At 42.4% G+C, this 18,725-nt stretch overlaps 1 protein-coding gene and 2 long non-coding RNA genes across 4 annotated transcripts; 2 read left to right on the top strand and 1 right to left on the bottom strand.

Annotated features, from left to right (window-relative positions):
- Positions 1–353: 353 nt before the first annotated feature.
- Positions 354–818, top strand: LOC145420399 (uncharacterized). The gene is made up of 2 exons (XR_013901700.1): positions 354–498; positions 630–818. It is a non-coding gene; the product is annotated as an uncharacterized LOC145420399 (long non-coding RNA).
- Positions 819–2,303: 1,485 nt separating this feature from the next.
- LOC145420395 (uncharacterized) lies at positions 2,304–10,510 on the top strand. Of its 2 annotated transcripts, XM_080289597.1 has the most exons (4): positions 2,304–3,748; positions 3,840–3,902; positions 3,996–4,058; positions 4,175–10,510. In XM_080289597.1, exon 4 carries the CDS (start codon positions 4,733–4,735, stop codon positions 8,735–8,737), a length of 4,005 nt encoding a protein of 1,334 aa, XP_080145723.1. In that variant the 5' UTR covers positions 2,304–3,748; positions 3,840–3,902; positions 3,996–4,058; positions 4,175–4,732; the 3' UTR covers positions 8,738–10,510. The 2 variants fall into 2 exon arrangements, with proteins under 2 accessions (XP_080145723.1, XP_080145724.1); XM_080289598.1 differs by lacking the exon at positions 2,304–3,748 and having other exon boundaries at positions 3,770–3,902.
- A 4,552-nt stretch (positions 10,511–15,062) lies between these two features.
- On the bottom strand, positions 15,063–17,054 carry LOC145420396 (uncharacterized). Its single transcript, XR_013901697.1, has 2 exons — positions 15,771–17,054; positions 15,063–15,691 (listed from the first exon to the last, which is right to left on the bottom strand). It is a non-coding gene; the product is annotated as an uncharacterized LOC145420396 (long non-coding RNA).
- Between the last annotated feature and the right edge of the window lie 1,671 nt (positions 17,055–18,725).

Below are 18,725 nucleotides of genomic sequence, written 5' to 3'. Positions count from 1 at the left end.
TTTGGTCTCATCTGACCAGAGCACCTTCTTCCACATGTTTGCTGTGTCCCCCACATGGCTTGTGGCAAACTGCAAACGGGACTTCTTATGGTTTTCTGTTAACAATGGCTTTCGTCTTGCCACTCTTCCATAAAGGCCAACTTTGTGCAGTGCACGACTAATAGTTGTCCTATGGACAGATTCCCCCACCTGAGCTGTAGTGAGGAGAGAAAGTCAGGAGAGAATGGAGCCAGCTAAGAAGAGGAGGTGGTCCTCCCCTGTGTGGGAACATTTTGATTTTATTCCTCCCAACAAGGTATGTAAATTTCTACAGAAGATGTATTTTCATAATACTGATGGTGCAATACAATTTATGTTCAGCGGCTTTACTTTTGTACAAGGTGAAGTGTTTGCTATGTGCCAGGGAGCTGGGATATAACAACAACACCTCATCCATGCTTAGGCACTACAGAGCTTTGCATGAGAATAAGGGGAACAGCGATTGTGGAGCAAGACCAGGTGAGCCATCAAATGCCATGATAATATAGCATGCAGTAATGATACTAAATAATATAACAATATTATACAACTGTAATAAGTTACGTGTTTGATATTTATATTTGTGCTTTGATTTTGTTGTCTTTCCTCAGGAGAACAATCTCAAATAGATGAAGACCTGGTCAGCATGGTGATTGAGGACTCCCAGCCATTTAGCATTGTGGAGGACAAAGGATTTAAAAGATTTGTTAAATCATTAAATCCTAGCTATGTTCTCCCCACTAAAAAGGTCATAAAAGCAGTGAAAATGTAGTTTTTACAGAATAAAATGTGAACAGGCAGGACTGAGGCTCAAAGCCTCAGTGTGTAGCTGTCCATACCTCAACGTTACAAAAGCACAACCACTGTCCACACCCCAACCACACCTCACCTCACAGTAAATGATCATTTCCATTTTAAGCATTTCCAAATAATCACATTTTCCATACTGCCAGTATAAATATACACAGTATGCTGCCATCACTACAATATAGATGTTTTACACACTCCTTTTGTTGTTGACATTTACAGGCTGTGTGCAAAAGGCCACACTCTTCAAATTCATGCCAACTAATATTTTTACGTCCAGTAGGTGTCCTACTAGAGCAAATGAAGCTTCAAGAAGCTTTGCGCTGGGGTGAACCAATTGGATGAAAAGCTTCAGTGCTTCATGAAGCTTCATCTGCCCATCACTATTGGTAGGTTTACAGTTGTGCCATACTCCTTAGTAGTAATACGATGGCACCTATCCAAGATGGCGGCCAACTGAACGATGGCACCTATCCAAGATGGCGGCCAACCAAACCGGTTTGAGAACCGGTTTGACCGGTTTCGTGCGTGTGCGCATGCGCGTTCAGTAATTCGATGGCACTAGTCCAAGATGGCGGCCAGCCAAACCGATTTGACCAGTTTCGTGTGTGTGTGCGCATGCGTGTTCAGGTGTTGAAATACCACAGGGTATCAGAGGGGTTATATGAGTTTATGTGTTTTTAACGGGGTTTTAATTTAATCAAACCATAGGGTTTTTAATTAAACTATTTTTTCACTTAGGTGTATCGCAACATTCAGTTATGCATGTGTTCTTAAAAGCAATTCTTTGTTTCTTGTTTCATTCTTGGCGGAGTGGAAGCTGTTTTGGTTCACAGTGCGCCTTAACAAAGAGGGTGTGCTCTAGTCAAAAGTGTTGGTAATAGTGTTTTAATCACACTAATTTTCTAAATCTGACAATGTCTCAGCTTGCAGTGAGGCATGCATTTTATTTTATAAATGGCACAAATGGGAATTTCTTCTGAATGGGTGATGTCAGCATGTTCACAAGCGTTTCATTTAATCAAACCCCTAGTTTTAATTTAACTAGTTTTTACACATCTACTGGGGTTTCTTTCCAGGGTTGATGCGATCATTTTATTTAAAAATCGGGATTTCGGAATGTTGAACTAAGAGTGAGACAAAGCCAGCCAGCTAGTTTTTAACACAGTAAATGTTACAAATAGCATTCAGTCCTTTAGAAAATAAATGCTATAAGCAGCCAGTATCGCTCTTTTCATCAGCCCTTTAGAAAATAAACGCTACAGTGATACTTCTAAAACCAGTCGCCCAGACCCGCTCCAACTTTTCAACAGCTGGCTAATTGTTTGAATTTGTTCAGGATTGTAAAAGCCCACTGCGGGTATCACTTAGTTGTTGAGAGTACCATGCGAACAAGGGCCCAACCTATTGTTTAAAGTGGCCAGTATTGGCTCTTTTTGTAATTCCTCGACAAGGTAAATGGGGCAGTTGGTACCAGTCGGGTGGTGACCCAGCCTATTGTCTGAAGTATCGGCTCCTTTGTAATTCCTTGAGAAGACAAAAGCCCTGTAGGGTCTCATTTAAATTGATTGGAGACATCTTGTTTCATTCTTGGCGGAGTGGAAGCTGTTTTGGTTCACAGTGCGCCTTAACAAAGAGGGTGTGCTCTAGTCAAAAGTGTTGGTAATAGTGTTTTAATCACACTAATTTTCTAAATCTGACAATGTCTCAGCTTGCGGTGAGGCATGCATTTTATTTTATAAACGGCACAAATGGGAATTTCTTCTGAATGGGTGATGTCAGCATGTTCACAAGCGTTTCATTTAATCAAACCCCTAGTTTTAATTTAACTAGTTTTTACACATCTACTGGGGTTTCTTTCCAGGGTTGATGCGATTATTTTATTTAAAAACGGATCAAACGGGCCATTTCTTCTGTAAGGGGTTTCATGGTTTCAGAGTAGTTTTTAACACAACAGATAGTCGCAAATAACATTCAGCCCTTTAGAAAATAAACGCTACAGTGATACTTCTAAAACACGCTGCACACAATGTCACCTTTTCCCCCAAAGCAGCCAGTATCGCTCTTTTCAAACTAATCGTCTTTTAAATACACTCATTTTGTGATTCTGGTGTCACACCATGCACCGATGCAAGCATTTTATTTATTTAAAAACGGATCAAACGGGCCATTTCTTCTGTAAGTGGTTTCATGGTTTCAGAGTAGTTTTTAACACAACAGATAGTCGCAAATAACATTCAGCCCTTTAGAAAATAAACGCTACAGTGATACTTCTAAAACCAGTCGCCCAGACCCGCTCCAACTTTTCAACAGCTGGCTAATTGTTTGAATTTGTTCAGGATTGTAAAAGCCCACCGCTGGGTATCACTTAGTTGTTGAGAGTACCATGCGAACAAGGGTCCAGCCTATTGTTTAAAGTGGCCAGTATTGGCTCTTTTTGTAATTCCTCGACAAGGTAAATGGGGGCAGGTGATACCAGTCGGGTGGGGACCCCGCCTATTGTCTGAAGTATCGGCTCCTTTGTAATTCCTTGAGAAGACAAAAGCCCTGTAGGGCCTCATTTAAATTGATTGGAGACATACCTTTCTTTTTGGAAACACCCACCCTATATAAAAAACACGCTCAGAGCCCGATACCCTGAGCCATTTACGCCTCAAGATTCGCTGCAGAGCACACCATTTTCTTTGCGATCATCAACACTAACATCGTTCTTTATAACATGGCCATCGTAAACGGTAAGTAAAACAAAACCTATTATTGGATTTTTAAAAAGTGTTATGTTAACATATTATAGGATATTCAAACTATCTTTTTTTCCTAAAACAAAAGCTTAATTTTTAGGAGTTCGGGAGAACGGCCCAGGACCCTTTTCTTTAGAAACGGGCGCTTTTACAGCTGGAACTAGTTCTCTAACAGGCACAAGGTGTGTACAGCATTACTGGATTTTTAAACGTATGTATGTTTTAAACTAGCGATTGTTTTAAATTATGTAATAACGTTTTTGTTTGTTCCAGGGTTAACAAACTGAGCAGGAAAACATTCAGACACCGCTACCACAGAGCCCTACCTTACATCAGGTGTGTATACAACGGGATGTATAGTTGTGTATTTTTTTTTAAAGGGGTTTAAACAATTACAAATGTTCTAAACTGACCGTTTTACACCTACAGAGCCACGCCAGAGAACCGGGTGTGTGGAGAAGCAGGACCATCCCGAATAACGCACACTACAAGGTAAGCATAGGCATATATAAATTAGATAAAAAGAGATAGAGAGGGAGACACGCTTATTCAGTTTGAAATGGGTACATGTATAATATGTTTTAACACATGACTATCTATCTTCACAGACTGCAGAACAGCACCCCTCCTCATAATGATCAGGACACCATACGATTCCAGACGTTTTTGGAATGTTTAAGCAGTATCGACCTCCCAGAACAACAAAAACCTGGAGCTTTGTGCAACAGTGGAGAGTCAGAACCGATCTTCATCAGCGAACCTGCAACACCCCCGAGTGAGTGGCTACCACGCGATTTCTCTGATGTTTTTGAGTACAGCATGTCAGATTTTGATCTAGTTCATATACCCACCACCCCAGAATGTGTCAGAAATAGCGTTGATTCACACATAGATTTCGAAGAAGACGGCATAACAGACTCTCAAATATCAGCGGCGTATGATGCTTACATAAAGCTTCCAGACGCTCAGCCTGCTGAACAAAGTCATATAGCTTCAATAGCTTCAATAGCTGATAAATTATGTTTGATTGAAGCTAGACTCAATCAATACCACCAAGAAGCACAGGTACAAAGGCAACAGTTTACCAAACTCATAAACAAAGTGTGTAGTACATTAGACAACATCTGCAGCAAAATTTCAAGTCCCTGACTTTTAAAATCCAGACCATGGACCCTCCAAATAAATTATTTAAACATAATAACGGAACCTCCACTCCTGTTAGATGTTTTGACTTAGAGACTTTTATGCACTGGGCTGAAGAAACAGATAAAAAATTAGACGATATTATAGCTAGACTTAATAGGGTGCCTGCATCAGCCTCATCCGATACACATCCTTGTCAGACTGTTCCTACGTCTGCTATTGCTGATGGGGCTATTGTTGCTAATAATAGTGATAGTACAGCTGGTGTTGCTCGGGCCGTTGCTGTTACTGATGCTAACCATATAGCTTGTGCTGCTGGTGATTTTGCGTCTGATGCACAATCTAGCCGGGTCACCTCTGCTGCAACTACTGCAGTTGTTATTGAGCCCGTTGTGCAGTCTGGGTCCGGCAGCCGCTCTCAGTCACACATTAGAGAGATACCTAATTTTAATGCTCGCGAATTGCGTGAACGCCTTGATTTTAGGGGTATAAGTCTCGATCATCCAGAACAAGTGCCGGCGCGAGTGCGCGAGTGCTTAGCCAATGTGATAGACAGAGCTGTGGCGGGATCCCAACAGGGCAGTGTTCTAAACGTGGTCCTGCGTGGCCCCTCGCTGGCTTCAGATGTTCAGGCTGTTTTAAACGCTGATGATCGGTATGATCCGGAGCTGTTTCTCGATCAAATTGCACAAGTTATGCAGAGTAATGATGAATCTATCGGTGATGATGAATTAGAGTTTATTGTCACGGTAGCTCAGAACAGTAGTGGCGGGTCTCGCTTAAGACTGGCGCACATACCTTATGATGAGATTCTCTCAAAGAAAGGCAGACATTTATACACACCAAACAACACAAACAACAATTTGTGCTTCTCCCTATGCATAGCACATTCATTAAACTCATCATCCTCTGAGCATGAAAAACTTGCTACAGCTAAACAGATGCACGCTGAAGTAGGTCTATGCGACACACAGCAAGTATCATTCTCTGATGTCGGTAAATTTGAGAAGCACTTCAACATTAAGATTGTAATCTATTACCACACAGAAGGGCGTAAACGCCTGGAATGTTTTTACACACATGAAGAGCCAAACCCTAACACGTTGATGATGTATCTCCATAATCAACATTACCACCTGATTTTAAACCCGACCGCTTTTTTGGGGGGATCCTATGTGTGTAATTTCTGTTACAGTATATATAATACACCATTACAGCACAGCTGTAAACATAGATGTAACACATGTTACACACTCTGTCAACATCACAGGGGACCCACAGTGAAATGCAGCGACTGTAACCGCATCTGCAAATCACAACACTGTTACCAACAACACAAATTACCTGAATTAAAACACAACATGATCCCCTGTGATAATATGAAACATTGCATGCACTGTGGCACCACATATAGAGAATCCAAGAAATTGCCACACAAATGTGCGCAGCCTAGATGCGAGCACTGCCGCGAACCTAAATTAGCAGGAGACTCCGACCATCAGTGTTTCATACAGCCTGTTGAAAAACAGAAGCCTAACGATAAATACATTTTATATGATTTTGAGACGCGGTACCACAACGGTAAACACGAGGCTAACTTTGTGTGTGCGTCTGATCTGAAGGGCAATAAGTTCACATTTAATACATTAAAGTGTGTGGAGGCGTTTGTGCAGCATTACAGACGCCCAAGGTTTCGTGGGTACACTTTCATAGCACATAATGCATCTGGCTTTGATAACTACATACTCCTCGAGTACTTTGTCAGACAGAGCATAACACCTAGTGTCATAATGAGCGGCAGCCGTGTGATTTTAATGCATGACAGGGACTATGACCAGCGGTGGATTGATTCGTTCAGCTTTTTGCCCATGGGCCTTGCCAAAATACCCTCTGCTTTAGGTTTTCAAGACCTGCAGAAGGGCCATTTCCCACACAGGTTTAATACGAGGGATAATGAGCGTTATGTGGGCCCGTACCCAGACCCCTCCTTCTACGGCTATGAGCACATGTCTGAAAGCGATAAGGTGCGATTCATGGAATGGTACCAGGTTGCCTCACAGAATCCCTTTGATTTTCAGGCTGAACTCAGGCGTTACTGTGTTAACGATGTTGATGTCCTGCGTAAAGCATGCATCATTTATCGTGACACGCTACTGGGTTGTACTCAAGTTGATCCATTCATGTATACCACCCTGGCTGCATTTAGTATGGGTGTGTATAAAACGCTGTTTCTGCCTAGAGACGCGCTCGCTCTCACGTATGAAGGGGCATACGTTGAGCAGAACAAGACGTTTTCTAACGTCTCTATTGAATGGCTTCAATATGTGTCCCACACCACCAACAAAGTGGTAAAACATGCTCTCAGAGGAGGCGAACAGAGGGTTGGACCGTATTTTGTGGACGGTTTTGACCCCACAAGTAATACAGCTTATGAATTTGCAGGATGTTTTCACCACGGTTGTGTTAAATGCTACCCCGAGAGTGAAGTTAATCCTGTCAGCAAAGCATCCTATGGACTGCTGCATCGCATGTTTTGTGACAAAGTTGATGCACTGAGATCACAACACAGTGTGAGCGTAATAGTGATGTGGGAGTGTGAATGGGCTGCCTTGAAGCAGACAGACCCTGCAGTTGTGGCTTTCATGCATACGTACAGAAAGCCAGAACGCCTGAATCCCCGAGACGCCCTTTTTGGCGGTCGCACAAATGCTCTAAAGCTGTACCACAAGACTGCTTGTGATGAAAAAATATTTTACTACGACTTCACCAGTCTCTATCCCACAGTGCAGTCTAAAAAAGACTATCCTGTAGGACACCCTCAAGTCATTTACACCAACTTTGACAAGCTAGAAAATTATTTCGGCTTTGTTAAATGCACAGTGCTCCCACCTAAGGGTCTTTTTCACCCCGTCCTACCCTACAGATGCCATGGAAAACTGATGTTTCCACTCTGCAGCATGTGTGCTGAAGACCAGAACCAGCATACTGCATGCGGGCACAGTGACAGTGAGCGGGTGTTGAAAGGCACATGGGTCTCATTTGAGCTTGAAAAAGCTGTTGAGAAGGGATACAGGGTTCTTGCTGTTGATGAGGTGTGGCATTTCCCCAATAAGACCGACACATTGTTTAAAGACTATGTGAAAGCCTTCCTAAAACTCAAACAGGAGGCCTCGGGGTATCCTGAACATGTGAACACACCTGACGAACAGCAGAAGTACATAGACGAGTATTATGAGAAGGAGGGAATAATGCTAGACCCATCCAAGATTTGTGTAAATAAAGCTGTTCGTAACTGTAACAAGCTGTTGTTAAACTCGTTATGGGGTCGTTTCAGCATGAGGTCAAACATGGCATCATCTGAGCTCATTACAGACCCTTCCAGATTTAGCCAGCTAATGTTTAGCGACCAGTACGACGTGCGTCAGTTTTGTTTCATCTCTGACGACGTCGCAATGGTGCAGTGGCGCCACGCTGATGGTAGAGCTTCCCGTGTGAAGGACGTTAATGTCTTTGTCGGGGCCATGACCACTGCACACGCCAGACTCATGCTGTATGATTTGCTAGACAACTTGCAGCAGCGCGTGCTGTATTGTGACACGGACAGTGTCATTTTCACGGCACGCCCTGGCGAGTGGATGCCTCCTCTAGGACCGTTTCTGGGGGATCTCACAAGTGAATTAGATTGTGGAGAGGATGGTGTGGAGGATTACATAGCGGAATTTGTTTCCGGTGGGCCAAAATGTTATGCGTATCACACATCGCTGGGCAAGACCCAGGTCAAATGTAAAGGCGTCACACTGAATGCATTAAACTCGAAAGTTGTCACCCACGACTCCTTGAAAGGTTTAGTCCGCAAGTTTGTAGCCAATCAGACATCAGACGCACACCTAGTTGCCGTGTCTGATAGCATCAGACGCGATAAAAAGAAGCTTCATTTGAAGAATGAAACCATTGTGAAAAAAGTTAAAGTTGTTTACAATAAGCGCCGTGTGCTCCCAGACTTCACAACCCTTCCTTATGGATTTTAAATTAGAACAGGGGTTTGACGCCCGGTTGCAGCATCCGTTCAGCATGGTGGTCAGCGGTCCCAGTAACTGTGGCAAGACTTTTTTTGTTAAAAACATAATTGAAAACTCTTCCAGGATTATATCATGCAGCATTGATAACATTGTGTATATATACTCATGCTGGCAGACACTATATGACCAGCTTCTTAAGATAAGAAACATAAACTTTGTTAACGGTATACCCGAATCTCTTGCTGATGACACCCTTCTGCCTGCAGAAAAGAACAATTTGTTAATTATAGACGATGTGATGAACGATGCAGCTAACAATTTAGAAGTACAAAATGTGTTCACAAAGTATGTGCATCATAGGAATTTGAGTTGTATATATCTAGTTCAGAATTTGTTTATTCAGGGAAAATCCAGTAGAACCATTTCCTTGAACACTAATTACCTAATATTGTTTAAAAATCCGAGAGATAAATATCAGGTTATGCTTTTAGCCAGGCAAATGTTTCCGGGTAATACTAAATATTTTATAGAAGCGTTTAATGATGCCACATCGACAACATACGGGTATCTTTTAATAGACTATAAAGCTAAGACCCCGGACTATTTAAGACTCAGAACAAATTTACTGTCAGACCGTCCGGTTGTTTACATTCCAAAACAAAAATCAGCAAAGAGGTGAGAGGATGTCATCACGCATGCGGAGGAATCTGTCTCTGTTGGAGATGATATACAGGGCTCCTCCTACTCTACGCAGAGTTATTATTAGTAATTCAAACTTAGATTTTATCAATGCATTGTGTGAGATAGCCTTTAATGTATTGCATGGTAACATTCCACTGACCAATCAGCAGTACAAACAGCTAAAAAAGAAAAAAACAATAATCAGACTGATTGCAGACAAAAAAATAAAATCTTTGAAAAAGAGAAAGACAATCAACCAATCTGGAGGGTTTTTACTGCCGTTATTAGGGGCTGCAATCCCTTTCATAACCAGTCTGATAGCAAACAGGTGAAAATGGAACATGTGCAAAAGATGTTTTTGGTACCCCAACACCAGTTGGACTTAATAAAGCAACAGCAGCAGCAGCAGCAAACAGGCACCATCAGACAACAGTCTCAGAACGAGTTGGACAAGGAGATGTTACAAGTGTTACAAGATTCTGACATAGATGTGTATGAGAAGGCTAAAAAATACAGCGATATTCTCCAAAGATACCTCACCCTTGTGAGACAAGGTGCCCGTGAAAAGAATGTACTGTCTTTATCATTACCTGAACAATTTAACAGGGATGTGCAACCCCAGTCGGCGGACACATTGCCTGTTCATGGTGATGCCGGGGTGCGGGATCTTGTTGCGGAGAATGTTTTAACACACATACCTAAAAGGAGTAGGAGGAATGCAGAACTTATTCTATCAGCGGTGAACCGTTCGCCACACTTGATCTCTTACAATGACAAAGGCGAAATTGTTGTTGATAAACAAACCATCCCTGGTTCACACATTTATGATCTAATTAAAGCCGTCACAACCACACACACACCTTCTGAGGGTTTGAGACCTATCGGTTGGACAGAGTTTTTAAAAGCTTTCTCAGATTTAAACATACCGTTATCAGCCATATCTAACACAGGCATACGTAAGACCGTCGCCTTGTATAAAACCGATCACACACTGTCTGAAGACCGTGGTTTTTTAAAACACACACCAAAAAAGAACACCCCCGGTGGACCGCTGCGACATAGTACACTAAAAAAAATAAAGAATAAAAAAAACAAAATAAAGGGGGGTCCTGTAGAGTGGTTGGATTTTTGAATTCAGGTTTTTTTTCTTATTGCAGAAATTGTTTTTCTGCTAAAAATATTTGCTGTTTGGTGTTTTTCTACTGTTGTGTTTTTTTTTCACTTATTGCTGCTAAATTGTTTTGTTTTATTTTCTTTTATTACTGTTAAATATTTTATGTCTTTTATTACTGGTTAATGTTTGATTTCTTTTATGTTTAAACAAAGTATGTTATGAATCTATATATATATACGAGATTTGATAATAAATACCATTGACTCGATTAAATCATGCTCTCATGTTGTTTTTATTATTATTCTCATTAGTACATATCAGTATCCACATTGCACACACACATAATCACTGCATACAGCAACAGGTTGTATGTTGTTGACAAATCGACACACCATAGCATCATTACAAATTAAATCAGACCCATACATGTTAAGCAGGCGGGCATAAGATACACCATTTTGCATATGATATAAAAAAAATACACAATGTTGACCGCATGTGATGGAGAAGTCGTTCTGCACTTGTTTTCCTGAATATAAAACAGTGGAGCCGTTTTTTAGAAGAAACATCTTTATTGCTGGGGGAAAACTGTCTAACGAGTGACCAAAACTATCAAAAAAATAACCGCGTCTGTCTCTCGAAATATAAACAGCAAGCCAATGTTCCCCTGGCATCGTAGAAGGGTGGGTGTTTACAATACACATAGCAGGGAGTCTTTGAAGCCGTTCAGTGGTTAGTTGATCATAGGCTAACACGCCTAGGAAATGTGTGTTTTTATTGATAATGCCGCCGACCACGGCTGATAGTTCTATAGTGTTCATGACCGTTTTTGTCTCAATAGTAGTCCAAGAGCACCTGTCTCATGTTAGATATTTCAATGACTGAATCAAATACAGAATAACACAAGAGGTTCACTGTACGGGGTAGTGGATTTCTGAAACGGGTTTCCAATCTCACGTTCCCAGTTTTAATTAACGACACATTCCCTGAATGTCCTTCGTCAGCTTCCAGATTGAAACAGAATAAAGTGTAGCCGTTACCAAAGTCGTCACGTGTTATGGCCAACGATCTGTCCTTTAAATGTCTCCCTGTGGTTTGTATCAGCTGGTAAAATTCTCTGATATAGTGTTTTCTCTGGAAATTTGGCTGGAATGGTTTAGCAGGATAAGCCTGACTATCAGCATATAAAGACATAAATTCTATATCGCAGTTTTCAAAATGAAATGGATTACGCTGGTAGGAGCCTGTGTATGCTTCATTGTCTATGAATGCAATGATGACAAATTTAGGTATCCTACCCATAAATAAATTGTCATTTGTTGATATTCTAGCCCCTGCAGGTATGGAGAAGGTCTTTAAAGATACTCTGTCTACCGTGTATTTTGCGTTTGCATGGTGCAATGCCTTGCTGTGTGCAAGTCTGACGCTAGGTGATACACTAACTTTCTTGACAAAGAGACTGGCTGAGACAATTTTAACTCTGTATGCATTGGCATCCGCTGTCATGAGAGCAAATTCGTCTTTAGAGCGCACAAATTTCAGCGACAGGTCGATTCCATTAAGTAACAGTTTTTCTTGAAAAAACAGGTCTGCATGTACTGGTGCAATCAATTCAACAATACTACTATTTGCTGTGTAGCCACCTCTGGTCATCAGACCCTGGTTCTCTCCTTCTATAGATGTGTCATTCATGTGTGATGCTGTATCCTTACAGAATAACCCGGTGCTGAACTGTGTGTCTAAAGTGTCCTTATTATAATTGATAAGACATTCTATCACACCTCTGTATGGATATGTATTGGATGATTGACTAATGAGCCGGTCTCCCAAATTAATATCGACTTGACTAAATATGGTGCATCCAGGATAATTAATAAATCCTACATTAGCGTCCCTAGCCAGGTTTGAGCCATCAGCGTTTGTGATTCTCACCCGTGTGTAGATATATGAGTCATTTAGATCCAGGTAATCTTCACCCGACGATGAGATGTAAAACTCGATCGGCCCTCCATCAGTGATTGCAGATACAGGTGGGATTTCAATAAATGTACTTTTCTCAATGCTAGTCTGTGTGTATGGGACAGTAAAAAGATCGAGCTCTGTTTTTACACATTCTCCAGAATGACTGTGTAACAGTGCCATTTAGAATATGTCAAGCGCTGCAGTTTTTGAACGAGTGGTTCTGGGTCTCTTCACTCTGCGTGACGGTGTCCGTTTGGTGGCTCTCCTGCTAGGTTTTGTGGTTTTACGCTTTTTAGACAACGGCTGCCCTGGGGGTGGGGTCTTAGATGGTTTGGGCGTATACACATACAAGCCGTTACCGTCCTGCTTAGTGGTTGAGGGTCTGGTTATGTTGGTTATGACATCAGACACTATGCCCGATGCGGCTGTTTTTAGGTGTGGTTTGACTATGCTGACTCCTTTTTTAAACAGCGGTACTGCAAATCTAAACAAGCTACGGAACAACCCACCCAGACCTGTCCCATATTGTGTACTGGTCCCAACATACCCTCCGAGCTCTCCACCAGCCTGTGATAAGTAGTATTTTACATATTTTGAGTCATCAGAGTTGTAGACGGCCATCCTTTTTTTTTCAAAAATGCTGTGTTATCGGTCGGAAGTGTAACTTGACAAACACTTTGCCGTATAAAAAGGGTATGTGTTGATTTCGATCGTCTTTCAAATCAATTTCTATGTCGTCGATTAATGTCTTTGACACAGGTGTGTAGTGTGGGCTGTCAAATTGTAGAATAGGCAACCGGCGGTCATCGTCTGTAATATTTATAGCTCTTAATAGCCTCGCGTGGGCGTCACCCACAAGCTGGTAATCAACGATATCTGCATAAATAAAGATGTTATATTTTCCCCCGTATATGTCTGCGGGGTGCGGGGCATATGTGTTTTTATAATGAAGTGCAAACGGTTCTCCTGTTTTGAATCCTAGGATTTCCGCCAGTCTCCCTCTAAATGTGAGAATAGTCCCCCTAGGCCCCATAACACAGGCATGGTTACTAACGGCGTTGTACTGCATTTTAATGTCTCCAGTGGCTTGGTGCTGTTGACATTTAAAATTAAATTCTTTTATTATCTGTTCCACAGATGCATAATGGCCCACAGACAGTTCGATCATGGTTATGGCTATGGTTCCGTCTTTGACGGGGTCATGAATTTCCACTTCCGAATCTGATTGTGGAAAAGTCCGCCATATGCGTGGGTACTGTATCTCTATAACAGCGACCTCATATGGCTGATCCAAAACAATAGGTTTTGCTAGCTTTGTTCTAAAATTAGATATCTTATTACCCGGGTAAACATGTGATGAAGCATTCGAGAAGAGGCTTACATAGAAGCCTGCATTGTTGTTCTTTTTATTCATGCTTTCTCAGTCTATGCTCAGTGTTGAATGAATGTGTGTAGAGCTGCGTCATCTGAGTTAATTACGCCTCAACGATGTCTTTTTCTGGAATCCACGAATTAAAGCTGTTGGGCCATCCTAGCCATTTCACTAGCACCTGCTTTTTCCGACCCACTTTTTTTCTAGCCAATATGTTTTCAATTTTAAATGTTTTGTTTTCATCAACAACCACACGTTGTATCTCAGGCTCATAAAATGAACCTTTCAATACCTCTCCTGCTAGATCCACTAGTCTGTACACTGGGGGCTGTCTCCCTATACGTTCCTTGACTGTGAAAATCTCATCGGTGTAGGTCTGCTCGTATCCTTTTCGAAACTTTCCTCTCAGTTTTGATATTCGTACAGTGTCACCGATATTAAATTTAAAGCGCAGTTCCCTCTGAGGCCTCGTTTTGTACAGCGCGTTGAAGACCGACTTCTCATTATCCTTATTCACCTCTGCCGGAGCCATTTGGATAGATCTGTGATAAGCATTGTTATATGCTTGTGTGAGATCTGGTATGATATCTACATATCTCCGGGAGTTGGCTGATGTTAAGTACTTCCACATTCTACCCTTGAAGCTACGATTGAATCTCTCGACAATACTGCATTTAACCTCGCTAGCTGTTGAGAAATGCTTGATATTATATCGCTTCATTAGCTGTTTAAAGGTTGCATTATAAAACTCTTTGCCTTCATCTGTTTGTAGTTTCACAGGGATCCTACCCTCACTAAGTATATCTTCAAAAGCAGCTGATACAACAGACCCTGTCTTGTTTGTTAGGCATCTAACCCATGCGTATTTTGAGAATACATCTATACATGTTAGCAGATATCTCACATTATCATTATCTGTCACATATTCACACATGTCAACCAGATCGGCTTGAAACTGTTTGTCGACCCCTGTCACCAATACTCTATTTCTGGGGAAATGGATCCTCGCAGGTTTATGGAGTGTGTAGGTGTCGTCTTGTTCTAAATAATGTTTGACCTGAGATAGTGGAGGTGTTACACCTGATGCCTCCCCTGCCGCTATACGTAGCTTATTTAAACTGGCTAACCCCGCAGGATGGGCTGGATCGTGATATATTTTATGCAATGTGCTTTCCATGATTTACAAACCACAAATGACTATGATGTTGATGTTAACAAGTCTTTTTATTTAATTTTCACAAAGACACAATCACAGACAATGGATACTTGGACACCCCACATTAAACCAGATGTAACCCAGCCCAGTAGTTTCCAATCATGCGGAGCATGGCTGGTTTAACACGGCGGGCGCAAGTACTTGCATCTAGCAGGTGCCCAATGTTGTCATTAATGGCGCATACTATATATCGCTCTGATCTCAGTTCACACATGATGTGTTCTGCAACTCTGCGGATTTGTGTTCCAGACCCATCTGCAGTGGATGAGCGTACAAACAGCCGGATGGCAGGGATGAATCGCTCAGTCTGGAGCCTTATCATCACATCATCATAGTAGGTGTCGAAGAAATACTCAGACAATTCCTGCAAGCAGCTGTGTTGCACCTGACTGGGGTGGCCTGTTTGGCATCCGTAACATGTCTCTTGTATAAACTCATTCAAAGCCAACATTAACAGGTGGAGAGTTGCGAGTTTGATGTCGATTACAGTTTCATCCCACAGGTCTGATATGAGGGGGTCCTGCGAGCATTGTGGTGAGGGTGGTGGAGTCTGGAGGGTCGGGATTAGCAGCTCTGTTGATGGTGACTCCAACAGGTCCCACGAGGGCGTGTCATTCTCTGTAAAATGAAAACCACAAGCTCTTAATTTGTCACATAGATACACACTCAACCCCACACACCCGCACATTAAACCTACCAGTTTATTGTTTAGCTGTCGGAAGGTCTTATGATTTTAGGTTTACACAGGGTACCAGGCAAACCAGTCTTCGGACAACTCGCCAGATCGTCAAAAACAAGGCGCTTTCTAATACTCTCGTACGCAGTGTTGAGTCTGTCCTTCTTGATCGCGTCATCAATCTGGCTAAACAGACGCGACAAACCTCTCCAGTCGCACCACTGTATAAAAAACAAGTCCTTAAACCATCTTGTGCGCTCTTCGAGGTTTAGAGGGTATGGATTTAACCTCCAGTTTTCAAGCCCTCTGGAAGCAATAAGACTATCCCTGTCATCACATACACTGAGAAAAATAAAGTCGTCGGGGTTGCGATTGAAACGATCAGCCTCAACCCTGTAAAGCTCAGGGCCTGATGCACTGTTCCACTGGGAAACATACAGCAGCTCTGGGAAACCCACATTGTCCAGGTCCGCACACACTACGGTGCGGAAGAGCTTCCAGTTTTTAGTAGACATGACTTGGGCTTCCCCCCAAAACAATCCCTCACCACAATCTACACTAAGCACAACTGTCCCTTCGGTATATTTAATGGCATACACATACCCTTCGACGCCTCGATATTCTAACTTGAATACAGTTCCATCTGCGGCGTTTCCACAGCGTTGCTTTTTACGTTGAGGACCCCGACTGCATACTCCTGAAGACATACCTAGAGTGCCTATGGCATGGGCGATGTCCTGGCTGGGTGTCATTCCGAGCTCCATAGGTCGATGCGTCGGGGATCCTTAGCGAGCGCGATGTGTCGGTGCTCTAGGTCGATGCGTCGGGTATCCTTAGCGCAATGTGTCGGTGCTCTAGGTCGATGCGTCGGGGATCCTTAGCGCAATGTGTCGGTGCTCTAGGTCGATGCGTCGGGGATCCTTAGCGCAATGTGTCGGTGCTCTAGGTCGATGCGTCGGGGATCCTTAGCGCGATGTGTCGGTGCTCCTCAGACCGTGGCGGTGATGCTCTTAGAATGTGAAAGGATCGCTTTTATACCCATACAACCTAGCACATCCCACTAGGAGGAGTCGTTCCCGCCCAGAGGGTAAGAACACCTGAACACGCATGCGCACACACACACGAAACTGGTCAAATCGGTTTGACTGGCCGCCATCTTGGACTAGTGCCATCGAATTACTGAACGCGCATGCGCACACGCACGAAACCGGTCAAACCGGTTCTCAAACCGGTTTGGTTGGCCGCCATCTTGGATAGGTGCCATCGTTCAGTTGGCCGCCATCTTGGATAGGTGCCATCGTATTACTACTCTCCTTCCATTTCTGAATGATTGCTTGAACAGTGCTCCGTGGGATGTTCAAGGCTTGGGAAATCTGTTTGCAGACCTAAGCCTGCTTTAAATTTCTCAATAACTTTATCCCTGACCTGTCTGGTGTGTTCTTTGGACTTCATGGTGTTGTTGCTCCCAATATTCTCTTAGACAACCTCTGAGGCCGTCACAGAGCAGCTGTATGTACTGACATTAGATTACACACAGGTGCACTCTATTTAGTCATTAGCACTCATCAGGCAATGTCTATGTGCAACTGACTGCACTCAGACCAAAGGGGCCTGAATAATTACACACACCCCACTTTTCAGTTATTTATTTGTAAAAAATGTTTGGAATCATGTATGATTTTCGTTCCACTTCTCACGTGTACACCACTTTGTGTTGGTCTTTCACGTGGAATTCCAATAAAATTGATTCATGTTTGTGGCTGTAATGTGACAAAATGTGGGAAAGTTCAAGGGGCCGAATACTTTTGCAAGCCACTGTATGATCCTGAAATAGGAGGCCTGTTTGTACTTGTGGACATTATCCTGTTTTGATTTTTGTCTTTACCCTCGCTCAGTGTTGAGCACCACAGCTGAAATAATAAAAACTAAAACTGAACATTTATTTAATGAAATAAAATCCGTCAAATGTGTCTGAATGACAGAACCTGTTAACCTGCATTCAAATAAGCCAAATGTTATGAAAGTAGTAGGTATTTTCCGCTCTTACTCTTAAAGCACACACATTCACAGTCCCTTCGATAGTTTCGTTTTCTGCTCCATCTGCAGCTGCTGTGTTACTTTCAGTTTGTATTGTGTGTTTAACGTCTTCATATTTTTATTATACTAGTTTTAAGCTCTCTGTAAAATTATCCACTCTGCTGCCAGCACACTCATCCATGTTTCTGCTTGGTCACATGCTGTTGACACACTTGCAGATTTATTGAACAGTGAGTTAACTCACTGAGCTACTAACCAGCTTTATGTAGCCTGGCTGCCAGTGTTAGGTTAAGTAAAGATGGATAATGCAAAGATATCATGTTGAACTTGCTTCACAGTTGAGGGCTTTGCAGAGGTGGGGGCTGTGTACAGTATGCACCCAGAACTGAAACAAAGGAAGCGAAGGAGAACTGGGAAAAAGCAATTAAACACAGGTGAAAACAGGAGGTCACAACCAAAACTAGACTGAAGTAAAACAGGAAACACCAGACTGCTTAGAGACCAAACAGAGACTGTTAACAGGCTTGTTGCCATGATGTGCTTTACACTGAAGTCAAAGTCAGTACACTCAGAGGTCAAGATAAAATCAAGTCAAGATAAGTCACCGCAAAAGTGTTCTACTTTTCTCAGTAAATCTGTAATACAGCAGATTATAATATTTAAATAATCTTCAGTATTGTAAGAGTCCAAGTTGTAAGAGCATATCTTTAAAGTTGGTGCAAACTTGAAAAACCAAATCTGGACTTGAGATATTTTCAGCTCTGATGTTTCTTGGCTGCTTTTCCGGTCATTATCTCCTCTATAGGGTGCACCCTCTTATATGAACAGAAATAGCACATTAGGCCACTCCTGGGCATTGTGAAGGCAGGTTTGTGCAGTAACGGGAAGCTGCTAACCACCCATTGAATTGCCTCCTCCAGGTGTTTGCGCTGGCCGCCT

Source organism: Astatotilapia calliptera, chromosome 15 (genome assembly GCF_964374335.1).
Source record: "Astatotilapia calliptera chromosome 15, fAstCal68.1, whole genome shotgun sequence".
Taxonomy (NCBI): Eukaryota; Metazoa; Chordata; class Actinopteri; order Cichliformes; family Cichlidae; genus Astatotilapia; species Astatotilapia calliptera.
Note: the sequence above shows the minus strand (reverse complement) of the source record. Positions and strands in the feature narration are given on the sequence as shown.